The following is a 27639-nucleotide window of genomic DNA, read 5'->3' on the forward strand; positions in this document are numbered from 1 at the left end:
GGCCAGGGAGACGGCGCGGGGCATACTGGGAAGTCGGGGCGAGGCGGCACCAAGGCGGAAGTGTTTGCCGACCCAAGTAGGCGGAGAAAGCAGAGGAAGACCGGCGGGCCAAGCTTTCCTAGCCTGACAGCAGCCATTTCGGATCGTACGTCCCAGCCCTCTTTAGCTACTTAGCGCCTCTGGGCCCGAGAGCACCTGCTCCTTGGCGCAGTCTGGCGCCACCGGCATCACGGAACTGTACTTCCCAGAGACTTCACACCCGGAGACTTCCGGTTCCCGCTCTTGGGGTTGGACTCTCACGTGCAGGAGCCAGTCCTCGCTGGGCTCTAGCGGGCTTCTGATGGAGGAGCTACTCCTCTGGGAGGACAGAGCAGGTGGGCTCTGCTTCAGGTCCGGGCAGAGGGTTGTGAGGGCCGAGGTGGCACGGTGTATGAAGGCCTGTGTTTGAAGACTTAGGTCAGACCTTTTGCCCGCCTTTCCCCTATGCAGCTCTATGCAACTGTCTGTGCAAGGTCCTGTAATTTGCATAGGACGCGTTGACACGGTCTCTGCTTATGGACGCTTTACAAAACTGTCTTGCAAAGAAATAAGTACTATACAGGATAAGGTTCTGAGATACTGACAGGGCTAGGACTAGGGTGAGATAAGTGTAAAATGTAAATGGATGCCAATAAAATTCAGTAATCAAGATAAGTTTTAATGCAATCTCTAAAAATCAAAATTATTGCAAAAAAAAAAATCCATGACTGACAAAATGTCACGATTTTAAGTAATAGTAACAGTACCGTGCTGCGCCGTATTGAAGCCCTAGGCGCCAAAAGAAAAACCATCAATTCTGATCCTGCGAGTTAAGTTAGCCAGATGAGGAAGCATAACTGGGCCAGATATGCAAAATAAGATGATGAAAAGAGCTCGTGGTTAGGGGTGTAACTGGATAGAGGGGTTCCTAGAGGCATGAAGCAGTTTTCCTTATACCAAAACCTATGCCAATTAAGAAGGGCCCACAAATCCAAAGCCTGAAAGAAGTTCCGTGACTGATTGTCAATACAAAAGAAAAACTTGATCCTTATCATAGTTCCTGCACACCTTACTTTACTGAAGCCCAAATGCTTTGTGATTATGAGATGAATAATGATATCTTTTTTTAGCTTAGGACTTTTTATTTTGACCCCACAAAACAAATACTCTGTGCTGTAAGATGTTGACTATTACCACTTAAGAATCAAAGTTCACAGAACTTCTATACTGGTGTGTCAGTAATAGACTTTGATTTTTCTTTAGAATCTGTCACCATCCAAAGATCACGACCCATGAAAACACTGAGTTTGTGCCTTGTATCAGAAAGCAAAGGAGAATGAAAAAGCACAGCTAACATTGCTTGAGGATCTAGATAAGAATATATGATGTTGATATCTATGTTCTATCTAAAGGGCACTTCATAACATTTGCTATTGATTTAATGGTGCTGGAAGCAATGACTTGGTGCCCCATAACCAGCATCAATTGAAAATGTTTTCTGTTGTTTTAAACAGGCGATTAATTCTTTAGACTGTCATCATGGGTATCCGAGGACTAATGAGTTTTGTGGAAGATCATAGTAATGAGTTCTTCACTGATTTGAAGTTGCGGGACACAAAAATTGTCATTGATGGTTATGCTCTTTTCCACCGTCTTTGCTTCAGTTCAAACTTGGATCTCCGGTATGGAGGGGACTATGATTCTTTTGCAGATGTTGTACAAAAATTCTTTGAATCACTGTTTGCTTGTAATATATGCCCATATGTTGTATTAGATGGAGGATGTGACATTTCAGATAAAAAGCTTACGACTTTAAAGGATAGAGCTAGAGAGAAGATCCAGATGGCCCATTCCCTTTCTGTTGGTGGGAGTGGGTATGTATGTCCCTTACTCATCCGGGAAGTATTCATACAGGTTTTGATCAAGCTGCGGGTATGTTTTGTCCAGTGCTTTTCAGAAGCAGATCGGGACATTATGACACTTGCTAACCATTGGAATTGCCCTGTGTTATCGTCAGATAGTGACTTTTGCATTTTTGACGTGAAAACTGGGTTTTGCCCATTGAATAGCTTTCAGTGGAGAAATATGAACACTATTAAGGGCACACAAAACTATATCCCTGCCAAATGCTTTTCCCTTGATGCATTCTGCCATCACTTCAGCAATATGAATAAAGCTCTACTACCTCTCTTTGCGGTGCTATGTGGAAATGACCATATTAATCTACCCATCATGGAGACATTCTTAAGTAAAGCACGTCTTCCTCTTGGAGCTACCAGTTCTAAAGGGAGGAGACACCACCGAATCCTGGGACTTCTGAATTGGTTGTCTCATTTTGCCAACCCTACCGAAGCACTAGATAATGTTCTGAAATACCTCCCAAAAAAGGATCGAGAAAATGTTAAGGAACTTCTCTGCTGTTCGATGGAAGAATACCAACAGTCCCAGGTGAAGCTGCAGGACTTCTTCCAGTATGGTACTTATGTCTGTCCAGATGCCTTGAATCTTGGTTTACCAGAATGGGTATTAGTGGCTTTAGCTAAAGGCCAGCTATCGCCTTTCATCAGTGATGCTTTGGTCCTAAGACGGACCATTCTTCCCACACAGGTGGAAAACATGCAGCGACCAAATGCCCACAGAATATCTCAGCCCATCAGGCAAATCATCTATGGGCTTCTTTTAAATGCCTCACCACATCTGGACAAGACATCCTGGAATGCATTGCCTCCTCAGCCTCTAGCTTTCAGTGAAGTGGAAAGGATTAATAAAAATATCAGAACCTCAATCCTTGATGCCGTAGAACCGGCCAAGGATCATTCTGACTTAAGCAGATTGACTGAGGTAAGTATTTGTAATACTAATGAAATTTTTGTAAAGTACTTTACAGGTTACAAAGTGCTGTTTTCTATATTAGTTCACTTACTATAACAAACTGATGAGGTTGAGTGCTATCTTGCCCTCATGTCTTAGCTTAGAAATCTAGAACTTGAGTGAACTAGGTAAGGTCTTAGCAAGAAAGTGTCGGTGCTAGGACTCAAACCCAGCTCTTTTAGCTCTAAATCTACCATTTCCACAGTACCTCAGTAGTCTGTGTTATCTTCACAGTTATTACTACTATATTGTTATTACTACTAGGTTAATACTAGCTATCAATAGAATGGGGTTATGTTGCTGAAAAAAAGGAAAAAAATTCACAACTGCAAAAAAAAAAAGTGTATAGACACTAATCATAGACACATCTCAGACTACATCGGATTTCAGATAAGGTTAGTATTGATACTGAGGTCTAATTTTTAAACTTTTATTAATGAATACCTTTTTTAAAATAGGTTTTTGTATCATTATGGTTATTTGCCTAGTTTGATACAGAAAACATGACTGTTAGCCTAACTCAGTGTTGCTTAAACCTGAGTAACACTCAGACCACCTTTTCAAGGAGAAAAAAATTCTCATGGATCCCAGTGTTGTCTTTTTATATTACATATATATTTAAAATTACAAATAGATATGAAACTATGCTGATAAAACAACTAGATTTAGACATTAAATAGAGATAACTTAAAAAAAATTGCAATGCCCATTAGGGGGTTTTCTTAGATCCAATGAAATATTCAGTCTCATAAAACTCATAGACCACACGTGGCACCAGTCTACTCAAGGATGTAGGACGGCAACCACAGCTTCCCAGTGGATTTAAGTCAGGTCTTCCTTTTCTGTCAGAGTTCTCCCAGCACTGTTATCAGTCTACAGCAAAGGTTTATCACCATTGGTGATATTGTCCCCCAGAGGACATTTGGCAATGCCTGGAGACATTTTTGTTGTCCCTACCTAGGGAGTAGAAGGAGTAGTGGTTGCTACCGGTATCTAGTGGGGAGAGGCTAAAGATGCTGCTAAATTTTACAACCTGTAAGTCTTACAGTGCACAGGAAAGTGTCCCATAACAAAGAATCTCTAGCCCAAAATATCAGTAGTGCCATTCCCTGGGCTATACAGCTGACCGGGAACTAGCCTCTTAGCCTCCTCATCAGTCACATCTCAAACAGGAGGAGATGAACGTCATAGTGAATGAGTGCAAGAGCCTTCTTGGCATTGGTGAGTGCCTGTTAAACCCTCAGGGTTTCTTTGGTGTGGGGGTGAAGAAAATGTTTTGGAATTAGTGATGGCTGCACAAGTTTATAAATATACTAAACCAAGGCAAGATGGCTCATGCCTGTAAGCCCAGCACTTTGGGAGGCCAAAGTGGGAGGATCACTTGAGGCCAGTAGTTCAAGACCAGCCTGGGCAACACAATAAGACTCTGTCTCTACAAAAAAAAAGAAATTAGCCAGGCATGATGGTACAGCTACTCAAGAGGCTGAGGTTGGAGGCTTGCTTGAACCCAGAAGGTCAAGCCTGTAGTGAGCTATGATTGTGCTCCCTGTTGAGCAAAACCCTGTCTCTAAAAATATGTATACACTAAACCCACTGAATTGTATACTTTAAAAGGATGACTTTTATGACATATGAATTATATCTCAGTTAAATAAAGGAGAAAAAAAGGTTTCAGTAGCTTAAAAGCCCCGTTCCCTATAGGATCCAGTCTTTCTTATAATAATTCCATAAACATAGCTAGGTCCCTGCAAGGGACATCCTACTTACAAGACACTGCACTCAGGGAAGCCCCAAGATATGGTGTCCCCATCAGGTGTTTATAGTTCATTTATATATAGTTTAAGCTTAGATGCAATTTTATAAGTCATTTTTATAAAGCTTGGTAACACAACTGACAATCTACCTTTCGCACATTTCCAGGGGTACAAAACTAGAAAGTGGAGCATAAGTCAAATTCTCCAACAAGGGATTTATTGAAACTTTACCCACACCAATAAAATTCAGACTAGCTACATTATTAATGTTTTGCTGAAATTACATTTCTACTCAAACATAAATGGTGCTGTTGGGGAGTTTTTAAAAAAAAATTTAATGGCTTTACTGAGAAATAAGTAATGTACAGTGAAGTGCACATAAAGTGTGTACTTTGATGAGTTTTCACATGTCTACAGCTGTGAAGTAATCCTACAATTAAAATAATCAATGTATCCATAACCCCTAAAGTTTCATCTTGTTTCTTTGTAATTCATGCTTCCTTGAGTATAAACGCAGTACAGTGCACAAATAATTGTACAGCATGATAAATTTTTGCAAGGTCTATACATCCATGCAAAGAGGATCCAGATGAATCATTATTGCCACCCTAGAAGCTTCTCCTAGTGTCTGATTCCAGTCACTTGCTCTGCAACTCTCTATTATCACTTTCCTGACTGTTTAACAACACAGAATAGTTTTAACTGAATTTTTACTTTAGAAATGAATTCTTTCATCTGGCTTTTATTCCACGTGAGATTCATTCACATTGCTGTGAGTAGTTGATCATTCATTTTTCATTGCTGTAACATTATTCTATTTTGGTATATTACCATTATACACTTATGAACATTTTTTTTTTCATTATACAGCTTATGAGCATTTGGGTTCTTTCCAATCTTCCATTTCCATGTGTTCATTAGCCATGTGATATTCTGTTATATGAAGTTTCTGTACAGTTTTTTGCTCATTTTTATCATATATGGGTCCTTTGTCAAATAACATATTGTGAATAGTCTCTCCCATTGTTTTTTCACTCTTTAGTATGTTTTGATGAACAGAAGTTCTTAATATACTCTAATCTAAATTTTTATTCTTTATGGTTACCACTTTTGTGAACTGCTTAAGAAATTGCCTACTCCAGGGTCATGAGAATGTTTTTTTCCTCTTCACATTTAGATCTATAACATATCTAGAATTGGTTTTTTGTGGGTACGTATGGTGTGAAATAGGGATCAGGACACCTTTTCCCCCAACATGGAAATCCAACTGAATCCATGGGTATAGCAGCTGCTTATATTCCTTGCTAAGTAGAGATGACTTAAGTGTTCTCATCATTTACCTGGATTCAAAATAGAGTGAAATTTTAGTTCATTCTCTGTGCTGTGCTATCACCCAGCTTTCTCTTGGCATAAACTAATCAATTCTGAATTTAGCTCAATGCTAATGGTTCTAATTAGCCCATAAAAATTATAAATGTACCAGGTGCTAATGTGATTCCAAACACAAATGCAAGTACAAGTATAGAAACCTTGTGATAGTACCTATTCATTTTGTTTTTTACATCTTGTTGTAATACATTATCTGCTTTGGCCAGCTGTTGTTAATAGAAACTTTATACAGTCTCTCATTTAATTCCCACAATAACTACATGGGATAGGGTTTCATTTTGGTTATGTTAGTTGCAATGGACAGAGCACCATCCAAGTTAACCAATGGGAGACCATTGGAGACACAAAAGTGGATCATTCTTAAGGAGTAAGGCAGCCAAGACCAGTCTCTCTCTGGGCATCTCTGCCTCTCGGGGCAGCTGCTTCTGCAGGCTTGTGCTTTCGCTCCCCCTGGGGAAGAGGGAAAGTAGTTGTCACAAGGGATAAAACCTAACTAACTTTAAGGGCTATGAGTTGAGTACTTCCCCTTTTGGAAGGGACTGAGGACTGGTAGGTTTGATGAAACATCTTATACAAGTCATTACAATGACCATTTTACAGATAAGTCAGACAGACTGTAGAAAAGGTTGGAAACGTTTTGACCAAGGCCGTAGGGTTAGTGCAGGGCGGAACATCTCTGAAGTCAAAGTCCAGACTGCTTTGTTCATGAAAAGTTGTAACTTGGCTCTGTAATTCAGTAATTTAAACATTATATATCAGAAAAGTTGGTGTATTTTCTTAGCTCTACTTAGTGCATTTTAAAAACAGTTTAAGAGTTTAGTTTCCACTTTACTTAAAATTTAAGTAGTTAAAACTACTTCCAATAGGGGTGATTGGTTATACTATAAAGCTCTTTGCATATTTCTAACTTTAAAATTTTTCACACATTATTAAAAGCAGTATTTAGAAATAATCAAACTAAAGTTTTCATGCATTAATGATAAAACTATTTTGTCATTTATGATGTGTTTTGTTTCAGGTTAACATCTCTAGTCTCAGCTGTCAACCACTCTTTCTACTAACTAGATGTTATGTGCTGAGAAATGTATCACCATCTCAACTTTCCAGAAAGCAGAAAATCTTTTTCTGGCTGTGTGCAGACACTAGGAATACTTTTTTTTTTCTTAAAGTTTGATTATAAAGTCCCCCAGAAGATGCCCTTTTAATATTCCTGAGGTATGACCTGTAAGGTCCCTTCTGGTTCTTACAAGGTCTTGGTAATTCATTAAGGTAAAATTATTTCAACAAGAACCTCAGTGCTCTTACAGCTGTTTACTTCTGAGCTTTTATTTGAAGTACATGCTAAACCATGAAGTATGGCGTTACTGCAAGCACAATGCAAGTAGTCCTTAAAATATTCCTATCTCCCTTAGATTTACCTCTAATCTACAAGCAGCCACCCTGGGACAATCCGTGTGTGTCTTTTATGCAAAGACAATAAAGCATTCAACAGGGAAGGGACATGAGACAGGACCCGAACAGAGTATATGCCACAAAGGGTTCCTCTAAGCAACGTTTGTCTTCTGGAGGCAGTTAGTAATGGCATCATGCTGAAGGCAAATGCCTGGTGCACAGGCACATACAGGTGGGGTTGAGTATACAGCTTTGTTTCTCAAAGAATACTTGGGCTGCTAGTTAAAATGTATATTCCTGGGCTCTCTCTCAGATTAGTCAATCAAAATTTATGGAGTAGGGCCTAAGGATTGAATTTTTAACGAGCTTCCCAGGTGACGTGCACTGAAGATGCTTACCAGCGTATACAAAGAGGATGGAATGACATAAGTAAAAGTTGTGTAGGAGTAGGCAGTACACCCATTCAACCAACCATATTTATAAAGCATCTTATTAATGTTCTAAATGCTGTGAGTGTGGCTGATTTTTCTTCCCACAAGAAGATAAGTTTAACAGCTGACAGAAGTTTCAGTAGCATTAAATCTCTTCATGCTATGGTGGAAAAAAGAAATAACAGACATCCCAAAGTAACTTGCAGGATGCTTGGTGTGTATTTTCAGCTCTCCCTGAGGAGGCGGCAGATGCTTCTGTTAGAAACCCTGAAGGTGAAACAGACCATCCTGGAGCCAATCCCTACTTCACTGAAGTTGCCCATTGCTGTCAGTTGCTACTGGTTGCAGCACACTGAGCCCAAAGCAAAGCTACATCATCTACAATCATTACTGCTCGCAATGCTAGTGGGGCCCTTGATTGCCATAATCAACAGCCCTGGTAGGTAACTGGAAATTACAGGAGTATATTGTGGCATGTTGCTTGCAAACTGTTTACTCGAGTTTACACAAAAAAGTATTCTTGGATTATTTACTCCCATTAATTATATCAGAACTTAGATGTGGAGGCACCAAAATATCATTCATTCATTGGTAAATATTTTTTAACACTTCATGTGCCAGGCTCAGTGCTGGAGGGCTTGAATCTTAAGTATACAGCAGTGAGATGTGCTGGGATACTGCCAACTCCCATCTGTTTGGTGGCACCTACTGCTTAACTTGTGAAGTGTGACAGTGTATTTTGCCAGCTGCATTTTGTATTCCATGTTACCTATCCAATTATTAGCACAGCAGCAATGTCATCATAAGAAACTTGCCCAGAAGTGAAACTTCTAAATACCTACAACCACTTCATTCTTGCTTACACATCTTTTTATTCCTTTTTCTCTGCTGTAAGTTTCAATTAGTATGTAAGTAGTGATGGAAGAAATAGTAATTTGTCTTTTTTTTTTTTTTTTTGAGATGGAGTCTCACTCTGTTGCCTAGGCTGGAGTGCAGTGGTGCAATCTTGGCTCACTGCAACCTCTGCCACCTGGGTTCCAGTGATTGTCCTGCCTCAGCCTTCCGAGTAGCTGGGATTACAGCTGCCAGCTAATTTTTATATTTTTAGTAGAGACGGGGTTTCACCATCTTGGCCAGGCTGGTCTTGAACTCCTGACCTTGTGACCCACCTGCCTCAGCCTCCCAAAGTGCTGGGATTACAAGCATGAGCCACCGCACCCGGCCAGTAATATCTCTTAAATACACTGAGGCAAGTTCATCTGCATATAATGCCAGGTGAAGTAAATGCTGAAACGTTGGGACACTTTAATACTTTAGTGGAATATCCTCTTTAAGATTATGAATGCTCTAACACTGTATAAACATGTATAATAATTATACGCTAGAATAGTACTATCTAATATGGTGGCTACTAGCCACACATGGCCAAAGTTAAATTCCATTTAAATTAAAAATTCAGCTTTTCAGTCACACTAGCCACACTTCAAGTGTCAGGTAGTTACATATGGCTATAGGCTAGCCTACTGTATTGGACAGCACTGCAGAAAGTTCTATTAGATAGTGCTAGTTTACTATTTTAATAAGTTAGATAAAAGAATGAAACAGCATGGATTCCTGTTTCTAAAGCATTAAGGCTCAAGCTTGACAGCTGTCAGAGGGACTGTTGTTATATGACAGCCAACTTAACACAAACCAGTTAAGTCCCACTGCTGCTTAATGAACACAGGTTTAGAGTATTTCCTCTGATTGAATAATAAATACAGTATAAGAAAGCTCTCAGAGCACAAGCCTATTAAGTTTTTCCCTGAGTCCAAGAGAAGGGGCATGTCAAGGGTCTGTTTCTTTTCTTTTAGGAAATGTGGACCCTGTACCCAGGCAGGCTCAGTGCCTTGCTCCTTGCTAATTGGTAAAAGGTGGGCCTCCTTTTTATTACTTTCAAATTGGTCCAGGTGTTATTTTATGCACCCCTGCCCAAACAAATCTGTAGAAACTTACAGCTAAAAACACGCAACATTCCTTATTTCCTAGGATTGTTGCTTCTTGCCCCTTATCCTCTACTATGAAAAGAAAATGATTATTTGCCAAATTCTCCAAGTCATACTTTAGCTTCCTCCTATAAAACACAGAGGTCAAAATGTGTTTCAAACACACAGGTTGTTTCTTTAACACAAATGCACCACAGCATGGGAGTTTTGGTGAAAGAGAACAGTGAAGATAATATTTAATAGTCATTTGTATTTTTCATAGACACAGATTTAGGGTTTAGAGAATTCAAATGCAGACATGTTTATGGTCAGGTAGTAGACCAGTGGAAAAGATCTTATTTCAGGGAAAAAGTAAATTCTGATGGGTTGAATAAAGTTAGGTCATCATTAAAAAGACAGTTCAGTATCAATATTTCAATTTATACAGCAAGGCAATTTATGAAGCCAGAAAAGAAAAACATCTTAGTTTTTTTAAATTAATTTCTTTCTTTATAGAATTTGTAGTATATGTGGAGAAAATGAAAAGCTGTTACAGTGCTTTTGGAAATACTGCCCTTGGGCTGTTTCTTTATTTAGGTAAGGAAGAGCTGCAGGAAGATGGTGCTAAGATGTTGTATGCAGAGTTCCAAAGAGTGAAGGCGCAGACACGGCTGGGCACAAGACTGGACTTAGACACAGCTCACATCTTCTGTCAGTGGCAGTCCTGTCTCCAGATGGGGATGTATCTCAACCAGCTGCTGTCCACTCCTCTCCCAGAGCCAGACCTAACTCGGTAAGCACCATGGGAAACTTTAGTTCAGATGGAAGCACACAAAAGTAAATACAGTACTTTCACTTATATTTAAAGCAACAAAGTTACTTAAAAAAAAAAAAAACAAAAAAACTAATCTTAGTGTAATTGATTTTGAGTCACTGTTACAGCTGAAGAGCTGGAAACGGGAAAAATATTAAATTATTTCCATATTCTCAAAGAATGTTTCCATGATTCAATCCAATTTTAAAAAATCAGTTCCTTTAAGTAAAACATTAATATGTGGGAGAGGGGAGGTAATCATTGGTAGGATATAACTCTCTCCTTTCCTCTCGGTCTTAAAATGTCACTTTGTAGAGCCTTTTTCTGATAACCCACCCTAGTGAGACACACTGTCTACCCTCATTCACTCTAGCCCTGTTACTCTTTTTTTTTAATTGCATTTCTTACCACTTGGCATATGACTTATTCATTCAAATATTAAATGCCTACCCTGTGCTAGGGTGTAGGGACAAAAACAGAATCTCTGCTCTAATGGAGCTTTCATTCTAAGTGAGATGATGAGTAGATGCCCAAGTGAACTTAACCTAGGATGTTTGCTTTACCAGGCAAGAAAGACAATAAGGGAGCTGAGCCTATGTGCCACAGAGTAATTATAATGTTTGTCTGTGGAGTTTAAGCTGGGTATGATAAAAAGAAGTGACAGCAGCAGTAAGGTGTGGAGCAGTGAAAAGTGATAAGATCAATGGATTGGACATCTTGGTAATTGACCATCCAGGAGGTACTTGAGGGAGAGATGAAGATAAAAAGGAGACAGATTGTGTTTTGTTTGTCTCTCCACTCAGATGTAAACTCTATGGGGGGAGGGGCTTGTCTATTTTATTTGCTGTTGCAGCCCCAGTGCCTTCAATACTTCGAATGAGGATATATGGAGGTATACAAAATATGGTGGGACTTTACATGTTTCAAGGTAAAAAGCCTCCTGGCAGTAAACAGTGTCGTTAATATATCTCTGGGCCTTATATCTGAGCTAACACAAATAAGACTAATTGGCCTTTGACCCATGGATTATTTCTTTCGTTTAATAATTTAAGGCCATTCTTGACTGGATCCTTTTTAGTTACCACAAATCCTTTTAAAACAAAACAGGAAATGCAAAATCAAACAATTCTCTTAATAATGATTTAAACAGCAGGATTGTTCTTGAATCTTAGCATAACCAAGGCTTTTTACACAGAGATTTTACACTGATTAAATGATGGTTCTACATGGATTGCTAAGGTACCAGTTTATCAGCTTTGTCCATAACTAATAAACTTGTGGATTCCAATTAATCCCATCTTCTATTTGTGAAGTAGGTTTTTAGTCTCAGTGAATGACCTTGCAAATGATGCCAATAAATTTTCTCATATTCTAACAAACTGCCTGTTTGGTTTATCAGGGTCATTTTAAATTCCTTTTCTTTAAAATTAAAGTGTTAAAGACACCTGCTCAGCCTGGGGCTAGCTGCAAAACCACTAAGCATGCATCGTGTAATTTGTTGATGAAAAGTTTTTAAGTATCACCAGCAAAGAATCTTTGTCATACCAGCTCAGTTCCTTCCTTCAAAGAACAGATTATTCTTAAGTAATTTCAATAATATTATAGAGCAATAAGAGCTCTCATTGTTTAGATGCATTTGTTGAAGCTATGACAATGGTAGTTATCCTGTTGCACTGAATTAGTTCTTTAACAACATACTTTTTTCTTGCTTTCAACAGACTGTACAGTGGAAGCCTGGTGCACGGACTATGCCAACAACTGCTAGCATCGACCTCTGTAGAAAGTCTCCTGAGCATATGTCCTGAGGCTAAGCAACTTTATGAACATCTATTCAATGCCACAAGGTCATATGCCCCCACTGAAATATTCCTACCAAAAGGTAGATCAAATTCAAAAAAAAAAAGGCAGAAGAAACAGGATACCAGCTGTTCTAAGAACAGAGGGAAAACCACTGCACACACCAAGTGCTGGTATGAGGGAAACAACCGGTTTGGGTTGTTAATGGTTGAAAACTTAGAGGAACATACTGAGGCCTCCAACATTGAATAAAACTCAGTTTGCATCAAACTAGATGTATTTAATATAATCCTTACTTAAAATTCTTCTGTTACCGCCCTGGAAACAATTAGCTTTTTCTTTAGGACTAACCTGTTAGGGGATAAACATCACAATAATCTGAATTCCAAGTTATTTTGTATTTTGTTTTTAATAAATACAACCTGATTTAAGAAGCGTCTGTATTTCTAAGTATGTTTGAAACCATGTTTATACTTCTCATGTTCCATTTCAGCAAGTTAATGGTAATATAGTCTATATGCTTTAAATTGCAGCAATTTAGCCAGCTACATTCTCAGAAAGAGTAGAAGTCTCACTCAGTTATTGCCTTTAAGTAGCAGCTGGTTATCATTTCTAAAATTTTTAAAAACAGTTTCCTCTTTGTACTTTAGTATGAAGTCTGGGCAATGAAAGGTAGAAGTGAGGATGCCAGACAGAAAACTGTCTCTACTAAAAGTAAGTACTTAGTCAATGAGACCATGACAGGATTGAAGAGCACTTTAGGTGCACTCCAGGTTTTAAAGCAGAAGTTGAAACTAATGGCCCCAGCCAAATAAGTAACAGCATCCTGAGCTGTTAGACCTGGAGAAGGAGGAAACAGTGAGAAGTGAAAATATCAGAGATATATGCAGCAATACTGACCCTATGCCCTCTTTATACTATAGATTTTGACCCATTTATGAGATGTGAAAGTATTTAATGAGTCATACCCAGCATTTTTTAATGAAAAAGTTAGAATGGAAAATATCAGATATACATATCATGTATTAGGTGATTGTGTAAAATATATTCCTTACTGTGGATTGTAGGGAAAAAGTTGAAAAGGTACTGCTCTGGAAAATACTGCCAAATAGAGGCTGCTAAAATTAGAAATACCCAAAGAGTTGTGAAGGTTCCGGCCAGTTCCAAATGAGAACTTGAAAATAAAGAGAACCAAGTAGAATAAATGCATTGAGCACGATCCGAAAATATACTCAACCTTCATTTTACTTGTATTCATACAAATTGTGTTCTTTCTTCTGTACTCTCCCACTGGTATATTCCATCAGGAATAGCCCTGAAGGTAGCTTTAAAGCTGCCATTTTGAGCAGGCCTGTGTACAGTTCCTAATATCTGATAAACAATTTTCTTTACTAGAATTACCATACTCTTAGAGAAATAAGCCCAGCATCAGCCAGTGTCAAACACACACCTGCCAAGTGTTGACTTTTACAAAAGGCACAATACATCATTTGCTCCTAGAGTATTCAACCCTAACAATTACTTTGTTAAATAAGAGTTCGTGAAATAAGGAAATTTTTATTATTTTCAGAGGATTGCATGGGAGTTCCTGAGTAAGGTTATTTTTATAACCTTACTAACAACCATCTCCAAAGAGATGGTTATTCCCAGAAGAATCAAGAAAAGAGCAGTCAAGTACATCTATTTTTGAGAAGAAATGTTACTGGAAAATAATGTATCTAATGAGGACTATAAACGTGAGACTGGTGCTGGATGCAGTGTGGTTCACGCCTGTAATTCCAGCACTTTGGAAGGCCAAGGCGGGCAGATCATTTGAGGTCAGGAGTTCAAGACCAGCCTGGCCGACATAGTGAAACCCTGTCTCTACTAAAAATACAAAAATTAGCCGGGCATCATGGAGGGCACCTGTAGTCCCAGCTACTCAAGAGGCTGAGGTGGGAGAATTGCTTGAACCTGGGAGACAGAGGCTGCAGTGAACCGAGATCGTGCCACTGTACTCCAGCCTGGGTGACAGAGCAAGACTGTCTCAAAAAAAAAAAAAAAAGAAAAACCATGTAAGACCATTGTTACACCAAATCCTCCCTACCTTGATTCCTGGAGTTTGAAGCTAATCTGGAGATTATATTAATATAACTGTCCCATTTCCTGGGTTACCATCAACACTGCTTCTTAAAACCACTGAATTACATCTATCATGTTTTTCTTTCATTAAAAGTGTCCTCCTCCAGCAGAAGTAATAAGTCAGGTTCCTTTCTCTAACCATGGCACTCAGGACCATTCCACTGAAATTATCCAGCCTTGCAGTGAAGGAGTGAAAGTCTAATAATATCCCTTTAAGTATACTACCCTGGTGTATATCTTCTCCTACATGTATTAGATGAGAGGTCACAGGCACTTCACAAGAGTATGTAAGGTGGTTCACCGAAGAATGATGACATAGCACCTGAACCCCCTGCAGAAGACATTCTTGTTCAGGCTGCTTGGGAGACAACACACAATGAAATGACAAGAGATTATTTTATTAAGTTGGTGCAAAAGTAACTGTGGTTTTTACCATTATATAAAGCAGTCTGTCAAGTGCAAAATGACAAAGTGCAGACTGAATGCTACAGTAAGGAAATAGCAGTCACCAGGATGAGGAGAGGTTAAATCACAGGAAGATTCTCAGACCTGGCTTTTGACCTGGCTTTAAAGAATAGGAATTCTAAAATTGAGATCAGATATACATTAGGAACACCTGTGTAGAAGCAGAATATTATACATCCCATATTCCCTTTCCAAAATCTAGTTTCCTATGTTTGCAATCAAGTGATTGGGCCCTGCTCTAATTCAGTTCTAACAAATGAAATCTCATCTTAGGCTTTGGAAACTGTCTTCAATTAGCAGCTCAAGTAACAAAAGGAACTCTGGGCAGCTGAGATGAATAAATTTTAGAGAGAAAGCTGCAGAGACAGGAAAACTTTTACTATAACCTAATCATGTTCTGTATTTAGTGGTGATAAAATTATACTAGAAGTCTATTTTTTACAAGCACTTTTTGAGACACCTGGACCTTGAAAGTTTAATATGCATCCTGTAAATATAATCAAAGGTCTTTCATGCCATTTGATCATGGGGAAAGAATTCAAATTAACCTTTTGGCATCTGAATTTGAATTTCAGAAGATAAAGACCATAGCTAAAAAGCCCTTAGAATTATCTTTTTCTCCTTTGTGCACAAAAGGAAATAAATCAATGACTATGCCTCAGTTGCCCTACCTGCAAAATAAGGATTATAATAGTCCAAATGATTGTGTAAAAGATACAATAACATGTATTTTTAAGTCACTTAGCACAGTGCCTGATACTAAAAATGTGTTATAAGTGATAGCCATTGTTATATCCACACATGAAAAGACAGGGCAAAGCAAGGAATGTGGGAAGAAGTGAGTGAGTGTTAAGCAGTACAAAGATTAAGACAACGTTTAAGACCAGAGTTGCCACAGGTTTAAGAGCAGAATTTTGCAGAGGCAAAGGAGATCAACACTATCAAATATGGTGAAGAAGAGAGATGGGCAGGAATGTGAGAATATTATAGCAACTCCAGCAGTAGCCACACTGGAAAGGGTAGAAAACTACCAAGAGAATTTCAATGGGCAGCCAAGCTCAAACTTAGAAAATAATGAAAAAAGACCAGAAGGAATTATCCCCATGTGAGTACCTATCCCCCTTGAGCCCTTTTTCCTATTTTCAGAGAGTTTTCTGTAGTGTTTTTAAAGCTCAATTTGAAAGAGCCCTTGGCATGTTTAAAGATAGAAAAAGGTGGCCGGGCGTGGTGGCTCACACCTGTAATCCCAGCACTTCGGGAGGCCGAGGTGGGTGGATCACAAGGTCAGGAGATTGAGACCATCCTGGCTAACATGGTGAAACCCCGTCTCTACTAAAAATACAAAAACAAAATTAGCCGGGTGTGGTGGTGGGTGCCTGTAGTCCCAGCTACTTGGGAGGCTGAGGCCGGAGAACAGTGTGAACCCGGGACACAGAGCTTGCAGTGAGCCGAGATCGTTCCACTGTACTCCAGCCTGGGCGACAGAGCAAGACTCTATCTCAAAAAAAAAAAAAAGATAGAAAAAGGTGAAGAGCAGATATTACCATTTCCTAGGAATTTCCTCTTCCTGCAACTACCAGGGTTATAACCTGGCCCTACTGCATAATCCTAAGGAGCCAAACCTAGTTTTCCCCCTAGCAAGGTTGCCAGATTTCACTGGATGCTGCTCTTTACCACAGGCTGTTTGGCTGGCTGGCGTACCATGAACCTGAGCAGCACCTGGAAAGCTGTCACTACCAAGACCAGGAAGTTCCATAAAAGGATAAACTTTCAGTGGTGCCTGACTCAAAATGTGATACTGTATTTTCAATAAGATAGATGTGGGGTACTTGGTGTTTATCTCGTAATGTCTTTTAATGACACATTTCAGTCATCACAGCTGAAAGTGATTCTGCATCTTGGACCAATTTGAAATTAAATACTACTCTTGGAAAAATGTATTAAAAACATGCCACCCCACTTTCAGCAACAGCTTTCTGAGCCATACAGGATAAGCTGCTTCTGCATTTCTTTCCAGAGGTGTGAGTAATACCAAATTCAAGTCCATCCAGCTGTAAAAATTCTAAGATGAGAACTTCATGTTGAGGAAGGAAGTTTTAAAATTTAAAAGGCATGACTGCACCAGGCCACATAACAGTTTGTTAAAATGAGAGAAGTAAATGAATGAGATAATACATGAAAGAAGTATTTCCAGCTAGTTTCACTGGATTCTGTTTCTAGGGAGAGAAATCAAATGAAAAATGAACATGTTACAATGCACATGCACTCTCTTCTATTCCTGCTACTCCTGACAACATTCTATTTGGTTAAAATAGCTAAGTCTTTCTCTCAAAATATAAATATATTTTTATATTTATGTATACATGCACATATACAGTCACCTTTTGGTATCTGTGGGAACTATGCAAGTATGTTTTGGTTTAGAATGTTCTGAAAAAATGAGTTAGTGAGTATATTTTTTCCCTAAGACTGAGCTGTTAGGATAGTTTAGTTTCTACTATTACTAAATGTTGTCTTCTCTAAGCAAGATAATATACTTTAGCCTATTCAGATTAAGCTTTATTTCTCTGAGTTTGTACAACCAATAGGAGGGAAACCTCCACTTCTCTTGTGCATCCAAGAGGTAGAAGTGAGCCCATCAACCAGACAGGAGCAGACTGCTTCAGATGGATAAAAAATTGGGTGAGCAAAGAGAGAGAGATGGGAAGCACAATTCAGATGGGACGGCAGATCAGAACACTCCAGCCACTGTAAGAACAAGAAGCCTTGATAATGCAATGGCATGTCCTCCTGCTTGATGATATTTTCACAACAGTCTGAGACACTCTGACTTTCTCTACATGGGGGCCTTGATGGAGACTCAGAGTAGTCACTGACATCAAATCTGCTACCAAGTGCATCCATTCAAGAGAGAATATACTGTTGGGAGATTGGAGGGTAGAGAAAATTGATGGTACTTCCTTTCTAATCCACTGAATGCAAGGTATGGGGCCTATTTTCCTCTTTTTGAATATCTAAATGAGTAGGCAAACTTTCTACAAAGGGCTAGATAGTAAATATTTTAGGCTTTAAAGGTCATATAGTCTCTTGCAACTGCTCACCTTTGCTGCAACTGCTCACCTTTGCTGCCACAGCATGACAGTGACAATAAACAATATTGTAAATGAATGTGGATAGTTGTGTTCTAATAAAACTTTGTTTACAAAAATAAGCAACAGGAGAATTTGACCAGCACGGCACAGTTTTTATTTTATTTTCTTTCCTTTTTCTTTTTTCTTTTTCTTTTTTTTTTTTTTTTTGAGACAGAGTCTTGTTCTGTTGACCAGGCTGGAGTGCAGTGGCGCAATCTAGGCTCACTGCAGCCTCCACCTCCCAGGTTCAAGCAGTTCTGGTTCTCAGCCTCCCAAGAAGCTGGGATTACAGGGATGCATCACCACACTCTACAGATTTTTGTATTTTTAGTTTCGCCATGTTGGCCAGACTGGTCTCGAACTCCTGGCCTCAAGCAACCCGCCTTCCCCAGCCTTCCAAAGTGCTGGGATTACAGGTGTGAGCCACCATGCCTGGCCATAGTTTCTACACCAAAACTAAATAATAGCTCCATGTGGGCAAGTTAAACAAGATCAAATTAAACTATTTCCCTAACTTGTAATACCTCTAGCTGATGCATGGACCATCCAACCATCCAGACCCACTCCATATAGAAAAATGCTTACAAAATCTAATGCAATCCTATTACGCAACCACACAGATGAATATGAGACAGGAATAGGAATTAAAACATACTAATTTATAGCTTCTTAAAATTGATCTAATAATGCTTAAATGTAAAGTTTGTCATGTCTTTCCTATCAGACATACATTTTCTACACAGTCACCTATTTGTAAGATGCACATACCACGTGTTTCACAGTATGCCTGCAAGATGCAGACCTGGTAACAGCAATGGTCCAGGCATTATATGGTATTTTATTTATGACCCTAAGATGGCACCAAATTGTCACTTGTCAACTAAAGTGCACTTTGGTATACTTATCAGAGAAAACTTTAATAGAAAGTTCTTTAATGTAGTTGAGAAGATTAGTAATTTTTTAAAAAACTGTATTAAAAGGCACATTTTCAAAAGCTACAAATCCAGAGCCCAAAAATGGATCTCTGGAATTTATATAGAACAATTTGCTCAGTTTCTGGCATCGAGTGCTCATAACAATGAGATGTGGTTTCTACTCAACAGGGTTACTAAGTAGAGCAATGCAACTATTGCTTAAGAAATAATGATTCTGGGGCACCCTTGGGTTAAATATGAAAAGTTCTGTCAGGCCTAACAGCCATGAAGCCACCACAGAAATGTGGGCCTTTGTCAGTATATTTGTCAGTTTGGCCAGATTTGATTAAAACAGGATAGGAATAGCAAAATCAGCTGTGTACCGTGACCTGCAAATGAAACACCATCTACCTGGGGCAGCTGTGCAAGCACAGGCTGTTACATCATATATGCTCACGTGTACATGAGAACACCAGCAGATTTACATTAGAAAAGGATTTCTAAGGATAAAAACTAATGGCTCAAATAATTGTTTTCACTTTTCTCCCCAAACTTTGACACTTAATTTTGAATGGAAGAGATTACCAAATTTCTATTTAGATTTATCAACAAGTGTTTTCAACTTAAATTTTTAACGCTTTCTAAAACATAAAATCCCACAATTTTATATGTAAACTTATTGATACATTTAAAGAGTGTATACAAGAAATTAGGCTGGGTGTGATGGCTCACGCTTATAATCCCAGCACTTTGAGAGGCCAAAGCGGGCAGATTGCTTGAGCCCAGGAGTTTGAGACCAGCCTGGGCAACATGGCAAAACCTAATCTCTACAAAAAAAAATACACAAAATTAGCTAGGTATGGTGGCATGAGCCTGCAGTCCCAGCTACTTGAGAAGCTGAGATAGGAGGATCACTTGAGCCCAGGATGTCCAGGCTGCAGTGAGCCACGATCACACTACAGAGCAACACCCTGCCTCAAACAAAAAAAAGTGTACAAGAAACTGTACTACACACACACAAATAGAAATCTGGAAAGGTTATTCTTGTTGGCGTTTCACTGGGCTCTGAAGTAGAGGTAAAAGCTCTGATTCTCAACATTGGGACAGAGAAAAAAGGATTTCAACTTAAAGTAACACTGTCCAAAATGATCTGGAAGTGGACTGTATTGGAGCACTGTGTAGGATATAAGGCTAGAAAGGCCCAAAGAATTACGAGTAAAATTTAAAAAAATAAACAGGCCAAGCGTGGTGGCTCATGCCCGTAATCCCAGCACTTTGGGAGGCTGAGGTGCGTGGATCACGTGAGGTCAGGAATTCAAGACCAGCCTGACCAACATGGTAAAACCCTGTCTCTACTAAATATGCAAAAATTAGCTGGGCATGGTGGCACAGGCCTGTAATCCTAGCTACTCGGGAGGCTGAGGCAGGAGAATCACTTGAACTCAGGAAGCAAAGGCTGCAGTGAGCCAAGATCGCACCACTGTACTCCAGCCTGGGCAACAGAGCAAGACTCCTTCTCAAAAAACAAACAAATGAAAAACCAACATTGTTTTCTACTCTTCTGCCATAATTACTCATTCAGAGTAAGTAGCTGTTTTCTAATGGTAATGTTATTTACTCATTGGGGTTTCCTTACGTGGCATACCTTAAGCTATGTGGTACGCCACGTAAACAGACACACACATACACACACACACTCTCACCTCTTAGAAAGTGTCTTACTACAAGTATCAAAAAAAGTGCTACCAGTAATTCAGATCAGTGTTTTCCAGTCAGTAACCTTAATAACAGATTCCCTATTAACATTCAACAACAAAGGAGACTGAAATATTCTTATCTTGTCCTTCTGCATTTTGAATTTACACAACTGTTTGCTGATTAATAACTATGCTAAAGGAAAGTTTTTAAAGAAAATCTTATTCTGTCAAAGCTGAGTTTACTTTCACTTATCGCTTAATTTAACAACAACAAAAAAAATGGACGCTTGTTTTTCTACTAGCTTATAATTAGTCATTCATAGCTTTGATTAACACACCCAGCTGGGAAATCTCAAAGACACCACAAGCTTTACATTTCAGATGGACCTGTGTCCCACTAAACCCTGCTTAGCTTAGGTTCTTCTGCTAATAGCTCTACTATTCAAGCCAAAGGCCACAGACTAGTATCTTTTCCATTTTCCTTTTCTCCTGTCCAGTCATGTCAATGCTATCTCTCAGAAGATACAAATTCAAGGCTGGGCACAGTGGTTCACACCTAATCCCAGCATTTGGGAGCCCAAGGCTGGTGGATCACCTGAGCTTAGGAGTTCGAGACCAGCCTGGGTAACATAGTGAAACCCTGCCTCTACCGAAAATACAAAAAAATTAGCCAGACATGGTGGTGTGCACCTGTAATCCCAGATACGCAGGAGGCTGAGGTGAGAGGATCGCTTGATCCTGGGAGGTAGAAGTTACAGTGAGCCGAGATCACACCACTGTACTCCAACCTGGGGGACAGAGTGAGACCCCGCCTCAAAAAAAAAAAAAAAAAAAAGACAATTCAAATTCCATGCCTTTCTTTCCATCCTGACTGCCACAGCTCAATTATCCCTTTACTCCTTAAGCTTCCTTGATTTTCTAATTGGTCTCTCTATTTCAGTCTTCACAATTGACCCTCTGTGCTTCCATCAGCATGTTATGATACAAAAATCCAAACTCACATCAAACTCTTGAAATGCCCTGGCATGCTATCAGACAAATCAAATGTCTCTGCTTTCAGCATTAGGCTCCTGCCTCTCTCTCCAACCCTTCACACTGTACCTCCTGCCTTAACAGTGTCAAACTCATTGTGGTTTTCACAGATTCCTTATAGCCCCTACCACCACCTCTGCAGAGGCTTTGCTGTTGGGCTGCAATGTCCTACTGCTTCTCAGCTGGAGTTTCCCAACTTAAAATTTGATTCAGTTGTCATTAGTTCTAGGAAATTTCTATGACAAATTTCTTTGAGGATCCCATGAAGTTATTTCTCTCCTTCAGCTACTGTAGCATTCTGGACAGCATTTACCACTCTACTGGATATATTTCACGTTGGTCTCCAGAACTGACCGAAAACTTCCTGAAGGCATGATACTACTTTTTCTTTTTAAATCTAAACCTCCAACGTTTATGGACAATTGTATCTACATTAATACCAGGGACTGGTTAACCATTATCCATTATTAACGATAACCAACTCTTGACAACCAAAACCCAAAACAATGTCATTAAATAAGAGTTAATAGTTCAAGTGGTAACTGAGCTCAAGGAAACTTAACCATCAGAGTGATCTGTCTGTCCAATCACGTACTAGTTAAGGATGAACATCCATACCACGTTTTAGTATGCAAATCAGCTGCTGTTTGGATTGCAGGAGCTCAGTCTTAAAAAGCACTTCAAAGATTTTCAAATGCCAATGTCAAGGAAATATCTAGTGAAAAGTGCACTGGATTCATTTTAATCTATGTGTATTTTTAAAGTAAATGGGCAAAGATCCCTATTTACTTTCTTGAAACAGCTTATTAGCAGTTATATCCCCTGCTATCTGTGTTCATGGGCTCCTATAGGGCAGGGATGCCATTATCGTTCTACGTCTAGCACACTCCAGGTACTAAAAAAATGTAATGAAAAGATAACCAGTTCGTCATCTAACTTCATGGGTGAGTCATATGCGGAAGTGAATTGCCAAGTGACAGAGGCAGAACGCAAGGTAAAGTTAATTAAGTTTCCTAAATATTATGTTTATTGTTTGCCTCCAATTCATTTCAGTGAGAAACTATTTTTAAGTGTGACTAATACTTACTTTACTTATATAGTATATCAATGAGACCAAAACTTAAGTGATCTCAAAAAAGACTACCAATGTAAAATACATACCCTACATGGGCATGGCAGGTAAATAATGTGTCTTATTCTTGTGAGGGTGTTACTGCTATATAAATAAAGCCTGTATCCTGAGAGGGGAGGGTCTTTGGGTTTCATGGTTTCACTTTTGTTTCATCTCTGGGTCATGCAATGTCCAGCACAAATGTGACACAACATGTTCAGCCTTGTTCTGTGTGGCCAGTTTTGATCATTTCAGAACTGTTTACCTAATCAGTGAATTATTTTAAGTTCTTTTCTTTTCTTCCCTGATGTTTAGCCATTATGGGGCCAAATAACTCCATAAGGTAGTCTAACAGGGAAAAACATCAAGTAAGTTAGTATTCTTAGGGACTTTAGCAAGTCCTAGGATTAGGAAATGGGGTAAAAATTTAAAATTTAGATACTAGCCCATTTAAATCATCCATGTCAACTTGGATTAATATATTATGGAAAATTGCAATCTGGATCTGTACTGTACATTCAACTTCTTTTTAAATCATAGATTCTGTGTACTATGCATTCTCCAGCATCCATATGGATAATTTTAATTTCTGTATCTTCAGCATCCATATGGATAATTTTAATGCTAATAGTCCCCACTGGGATGTCATTAATTTAAGAAATCATTTTTATTTTTATAGTACAAAGCAAATGAATGTATAGGCACATTTATTTCAATCAAGTCATAATCTGAACCTAAAATGCAAAGCAAAAGATTAACGTGCATTTAATATGTATTTCAAGTCCTTGTAACAGAGAATAAAAATCATTACAAAATTAAGGTATGAGACATCAAGTCACTAATGATAGAGTTGATTAGACAATGGCTTCCATGTTCCCTCTAACGACATGGAACAATGTACATCTGACAATTCAGCCTTAAAGGGTTAAGTAGAATAAACTGCAGCCAGCTCCTTACACTCAACTGCCTCAGTAACAAGGACTCAAAGAATATATATTTTCCCTATCAATGACAATATTTCAGTGCTAACACTTGCAGTTTAATATTGGATAAAAGCTAAGGAGTGGTTCATCCTGACAGATTATAAAAGACAAAACTTGTTAGCTTCAAGAAGGATTAAACCTGTAAGAATTGGGACCAATTTTTGTTTACAGATAGAAATATTCAACAGAAAAACAAATTTCTAATTTTAAATTTCTGGCCCACATACTCAAAACAAATGACCTATACCTCATCAAGCTTTTAAGAAAACTGATGGCATTACACACAAAATCCACCTATTTCCCTAGCATGCCCAATGAAACAAAAAGAAGGTACAGAACATATGATGAAAGTAGAAGAGATATACTCAGGTTTGTGCTAAAATCTAGGCCAAAGAAGCTTCAGATACACACAGAGCAAGGCCAGCAAAGAATCTTCCACATATACTCTGGTTCATTAATCATTTGTTTGGGGGGTTTGGGGACTTTTTATTCTAAGTCTAGTAGCCTATACTTCCTAAGAAATATGATTAAAAACATACATAATAGTAAAAATAATAGAATTACTTAGCTGAGGTATTTGGATTTATATTTAGATGACAAAATGATATTTGACAAAGTATATAGTTATTTTTAACTCAAAAAGGAAGACATGTTAATATAATTTATTATAAACTTCAACCCAATCAGTCTTAAATGTTTTTGACTCTATGACTAAATGTTAATTATGGACACTGTTACCCTAGAATACCACTTGATAGCCCTGCATTAATTCTGCCAAACCAAAGACATACCTTTTTAAAATAAAAATAAAGCAACCAATTACACTTACTAAGAAAAACAAAAATTTACTTCAAATTGTAGTATAGGCTTTTCAATCACAAAAAGAAAGAAAAGAACAGTGATCTGACAGTGGTCACATCCTGTGCAAAAAACTTGATACAAAAATGGCAGCACATGGTATCTGAGCTGCTTACATTACAGGAAAAAGGAAATACAGTAGCTGAAATATGGCACTCCTGGGAATCAACTTCTAAACCAAATAGAATGCCTTTGAAATGATTAAATTTATTTGTGTATTAGTAAGAAAGCCCCACCACCATAAATAGTACAATATTTAAAAATAAAAAAAATATATCTATCTAAGATAGATAGTGTATTTGTACTGTTAGACTTCTTTAAGTGCAGAAGGTGGTTCAGGTTTTGCCTTTTTAATTAAATAACTGACCATATGCTTTATAAAGTTTCACTCAATCACAAAAGCCAATTTAAATCAAGGAATATGATATCAAAGTTGCATAATTTCATTTGGGACTGCCAGCAGGTTAAAGTCTTAAGTCTTTAATATTAATGTTCATTTTTAGTCAATGAATAGTTAAAAAGTTCTCAAATCTTCATATCCTCTTGAACTTGCCCTTCTAAATGATCCTCAGACTGCAATTCCTAGTTTGCAAATAAAATAATGCAATATGCATCATACTTCAAGAAAAGATGATGATGTCGAACTAACATGCTTCTGGATCTTTTCCCTGCTCCTTTCAACCTTCTTTATAATTTCTGCCACTATGCACACTGATGAGGTGAGACCCAAAAGAAACAACAGATCTGCAAGAGAAAATAAGTTGGGTTTTACATTTCTTTGAAACTTACAGTTGCAAAGCTTAATAGCTTACATTTTTCCAGCATTTTAACACAACTTTTTTGTTGTTGTTGTTCTGAGGTGAAGTCTTGCTCTGCTGCCCAGGCTGGAATGCAGTGGTGTGATCTCAGCTCACTGCAACCTCTGCCTCCTGGGTTCAAGCCATTCGCCTGCCTCAGCCTCCCAAGTGGCTGGGATTACAGGCATGTGCCATCATACCCGGCTAACTGTTGTATTTTTAGTAGAGATGGGGTTTCACCATTTTGGACAGGCTGGTCTTGAACTCCTGACCTCAAGTGATCTGCCTGCCTCAGCCTCCCAAAGTACTGGGATTACTGGTGTGAGCCATGGCGCCTGGCCACCACAGCTTTCAAATACATTGTTTCACAACTATTCCATAAGGCAGGCACAATCACCCTCAGTTAAAAATAAGAAAAGAAAAAAAGATATTAAATGACTTATCCAAAGTCATATAACTAGGAAAGGCAGCAGCCAGAATTAGAACCCAAGTCCTCTGACCACTTTCCCTGAAACCTTATGTGGCTAGCCTTTAATAGTAACACCAACAAAAGGAGTTTATTTCATAGATCACACAGCCCTTTAAAAAAGTACTGTACCAACAGTAGTAGACAATTTGAATGAAAATGCCTATCTGAAGATTAAAAATTTGACGTTAATATGTTCTATTTCAAAGCATAGAAGACTTGTCTTTACAACAGTATCCACACTATCTCAATTCTTATTTACTGCTTGGAAAATTGCAGATGTTTCCTTAAAATGCCATTTTTTTAAAAAGAGGAAGCAATGTGAATATGGACTTAAAATACTGAAATTCAACTAGTTCAATTTTAAGGTAAATTTTAACTTATAACAAAAAATACAGTAACACTGTATAACTCCTTTTCATAAATACCCAAACTGAGAACTCAATAAAGGATAGCATTACTGTCAAATATATCATTCCTCACACTTACATAGGAAAACTAATTTTTAAATGCACTGTATTATACATTTAATAAATGATAACGTAAGAATAATGTGTAATTTCCAAATAGTCTTTATAAAACATTCTGCTATTTGGGTCAGACTGACATTTTGTGAAATTAGAATGTACAAACAAGAAAGAATAATGAAATTATTAGTTTACTGAAAATTCTAACTTTAAAGAAGAGAGCAACTTGGTTTTCAGGGAGATTAAGTCTAGTTTTCTCTTCATACAAGATGGCGTAGTACATAAAAAGTTATAAACTATACTCTAGAGCAAGTTTTGATTTGCTATATTTGAGAATCACATAATATTATTTTTATAACAATTGATAACCTATAAAAAAGCAAAAACCAAAACCCTGGAGTTAGGAGAGTAATTCCCCTGAGCTTCCCCAAGTGAAAAAATAGACTCCTTTTTCAAATCAAGTGAGTTACTTATTTTGCTATTTTAAAAGAATTTAAAATTAAAACAAACACATTTATCTAAAATATATAAATGATAAAGATAATGTTTTCTTTACCCAGTATGCTTAGGCTCTCAGTCTGAAAAACCTTCTGAAGTGGAGGAAAGTAAATAACTAGTAATTGTCCCATGATGGATCCAAGAACTGCATAGCAAAACATTTTATTACTGCAGAGTCCAATCTCAAACACAGACTTGGTCTGTTGGCAGAGCAGAAAGTTCAATTATTACTCCTTGGTCACAGAAATAACTTCTTTATTATACTCACTTCTAATTTTTAATAAGCAGTATCACTTTATCACTGAATTGTGCAATGTCAATTCTATGAAATCTCTTAAATTTTACCATTGTTTTGTAATAATTCAGATGGAATAAAAGTAAATATTAAAGTAGCTTTTATTTTATTTATCAACAAAAGGTTTACTTAAAAAAAAGTGACACTATATAATTTAGACCATAGAAAGAAAAGAAACCTTCTTTTAACATCCCAGACATCAAGAAACTTTATTTGTATTTTGCTATATCATTTCTATACATTCACTAAGGTAGATAATCTAAAATCCTTTCTTGGAGAATGGACCTAATTATGTGTGTACTGAAAAAGTAAAACTACTTTTCATAAAAAAATAAATATTACAGCTTCTTCAAAAATTGGTCAATTAGTGAGAA

The 27639-nt window shown here is 38.0% G+C and overlaps 2 protein-coding genes across 5 annotated transcripts in view; one reads left to right on the top strand and one right to left on the bottom strand.

The window, feature by feature from the left end:
- Positions 1–1514: 1514 nt before the first annotated feature.
- On the top strand, positions 1515–8848 carry ASTE1 (asteroid homolog 1). The gene is made up of 2 exons (XM_030816837.1): positions 1515–2859; positions 8084–8848. The coding sequence occupies exons 1-2, from the start codon at positions 1558–1560 to the stop codon at positions 8300–8302; spliced, it is 1521 nt and encodes a 506-aa protein (XP_030672697.1). The 5' UTR covers positions 1515–1557; the 3' UTR covers positions 8303–8848.
- A 1201-nt stretch (positions 8849–10049) lies between these two features.
- Positions 10050–27639, bottom strand: part of ATP2C1 (ATPase secretory pathway Ca2+ transporting 1) — a 154751-nt gene continuing 137161 nt past the window's right edge. For 2 of the 4 annotated variants that reach the window (XM_003265403.4, XM_030816836.1), the window contains 3 exons: positions 27029–27170; positions 25392–25486; positions 10050–10604 (listed from right to left, as the gene is read on the bottom strand). In XM_003265403.4, the coding sequence (XP_003265451.1) occupies positions 10509–10604; positions 25392–25486; positions 27029–27170 (333 nt within the window). In that variant the 3' untranslated portion in view covers positions 10050–10508. Of the gene's footprint in view, positions 10605–25361; positions 25487–27028; positions 27171–27639 lie in introns of all 4 variants that reach the window. The other 2 variants (XM_030816834.1, XM_030816835.1) reach the window with 1 other exon arrangement.

This window comes from Nomascus leucogenys, chromosome 8 (genome assembly GCF_006542625.1).
Source record: "Nomascus leucogenys isolate Asia chromosome 8, Asia_NLE_v1, whole genome shotgun sequence".
NCBI classification, from domain to species: domain Eukaryota; kingdom Metazoa; phylum Chordata; class Mammalia; order Primates; family Hylobatidae; genus Nomascus; species Nomascus leucogenys.

Bases quoted from the DNA above. Each gene is read 5' to 3' on its own strand.
- ASTE1 (XM_030816837.1), top strand. From the start codon at position 1,558: ATGGGTATCCGAGGACTAATGAGTTTTGTGGAAGATCATAGTAATGAG. The intron at 2,860-8,083 runs GTAAGTATTTGT...GTGTATTTTCAG, and splicing joins ACTTAAGCAGATTGACTGAG to CTCTCCCTGAGGAGGCGGCA.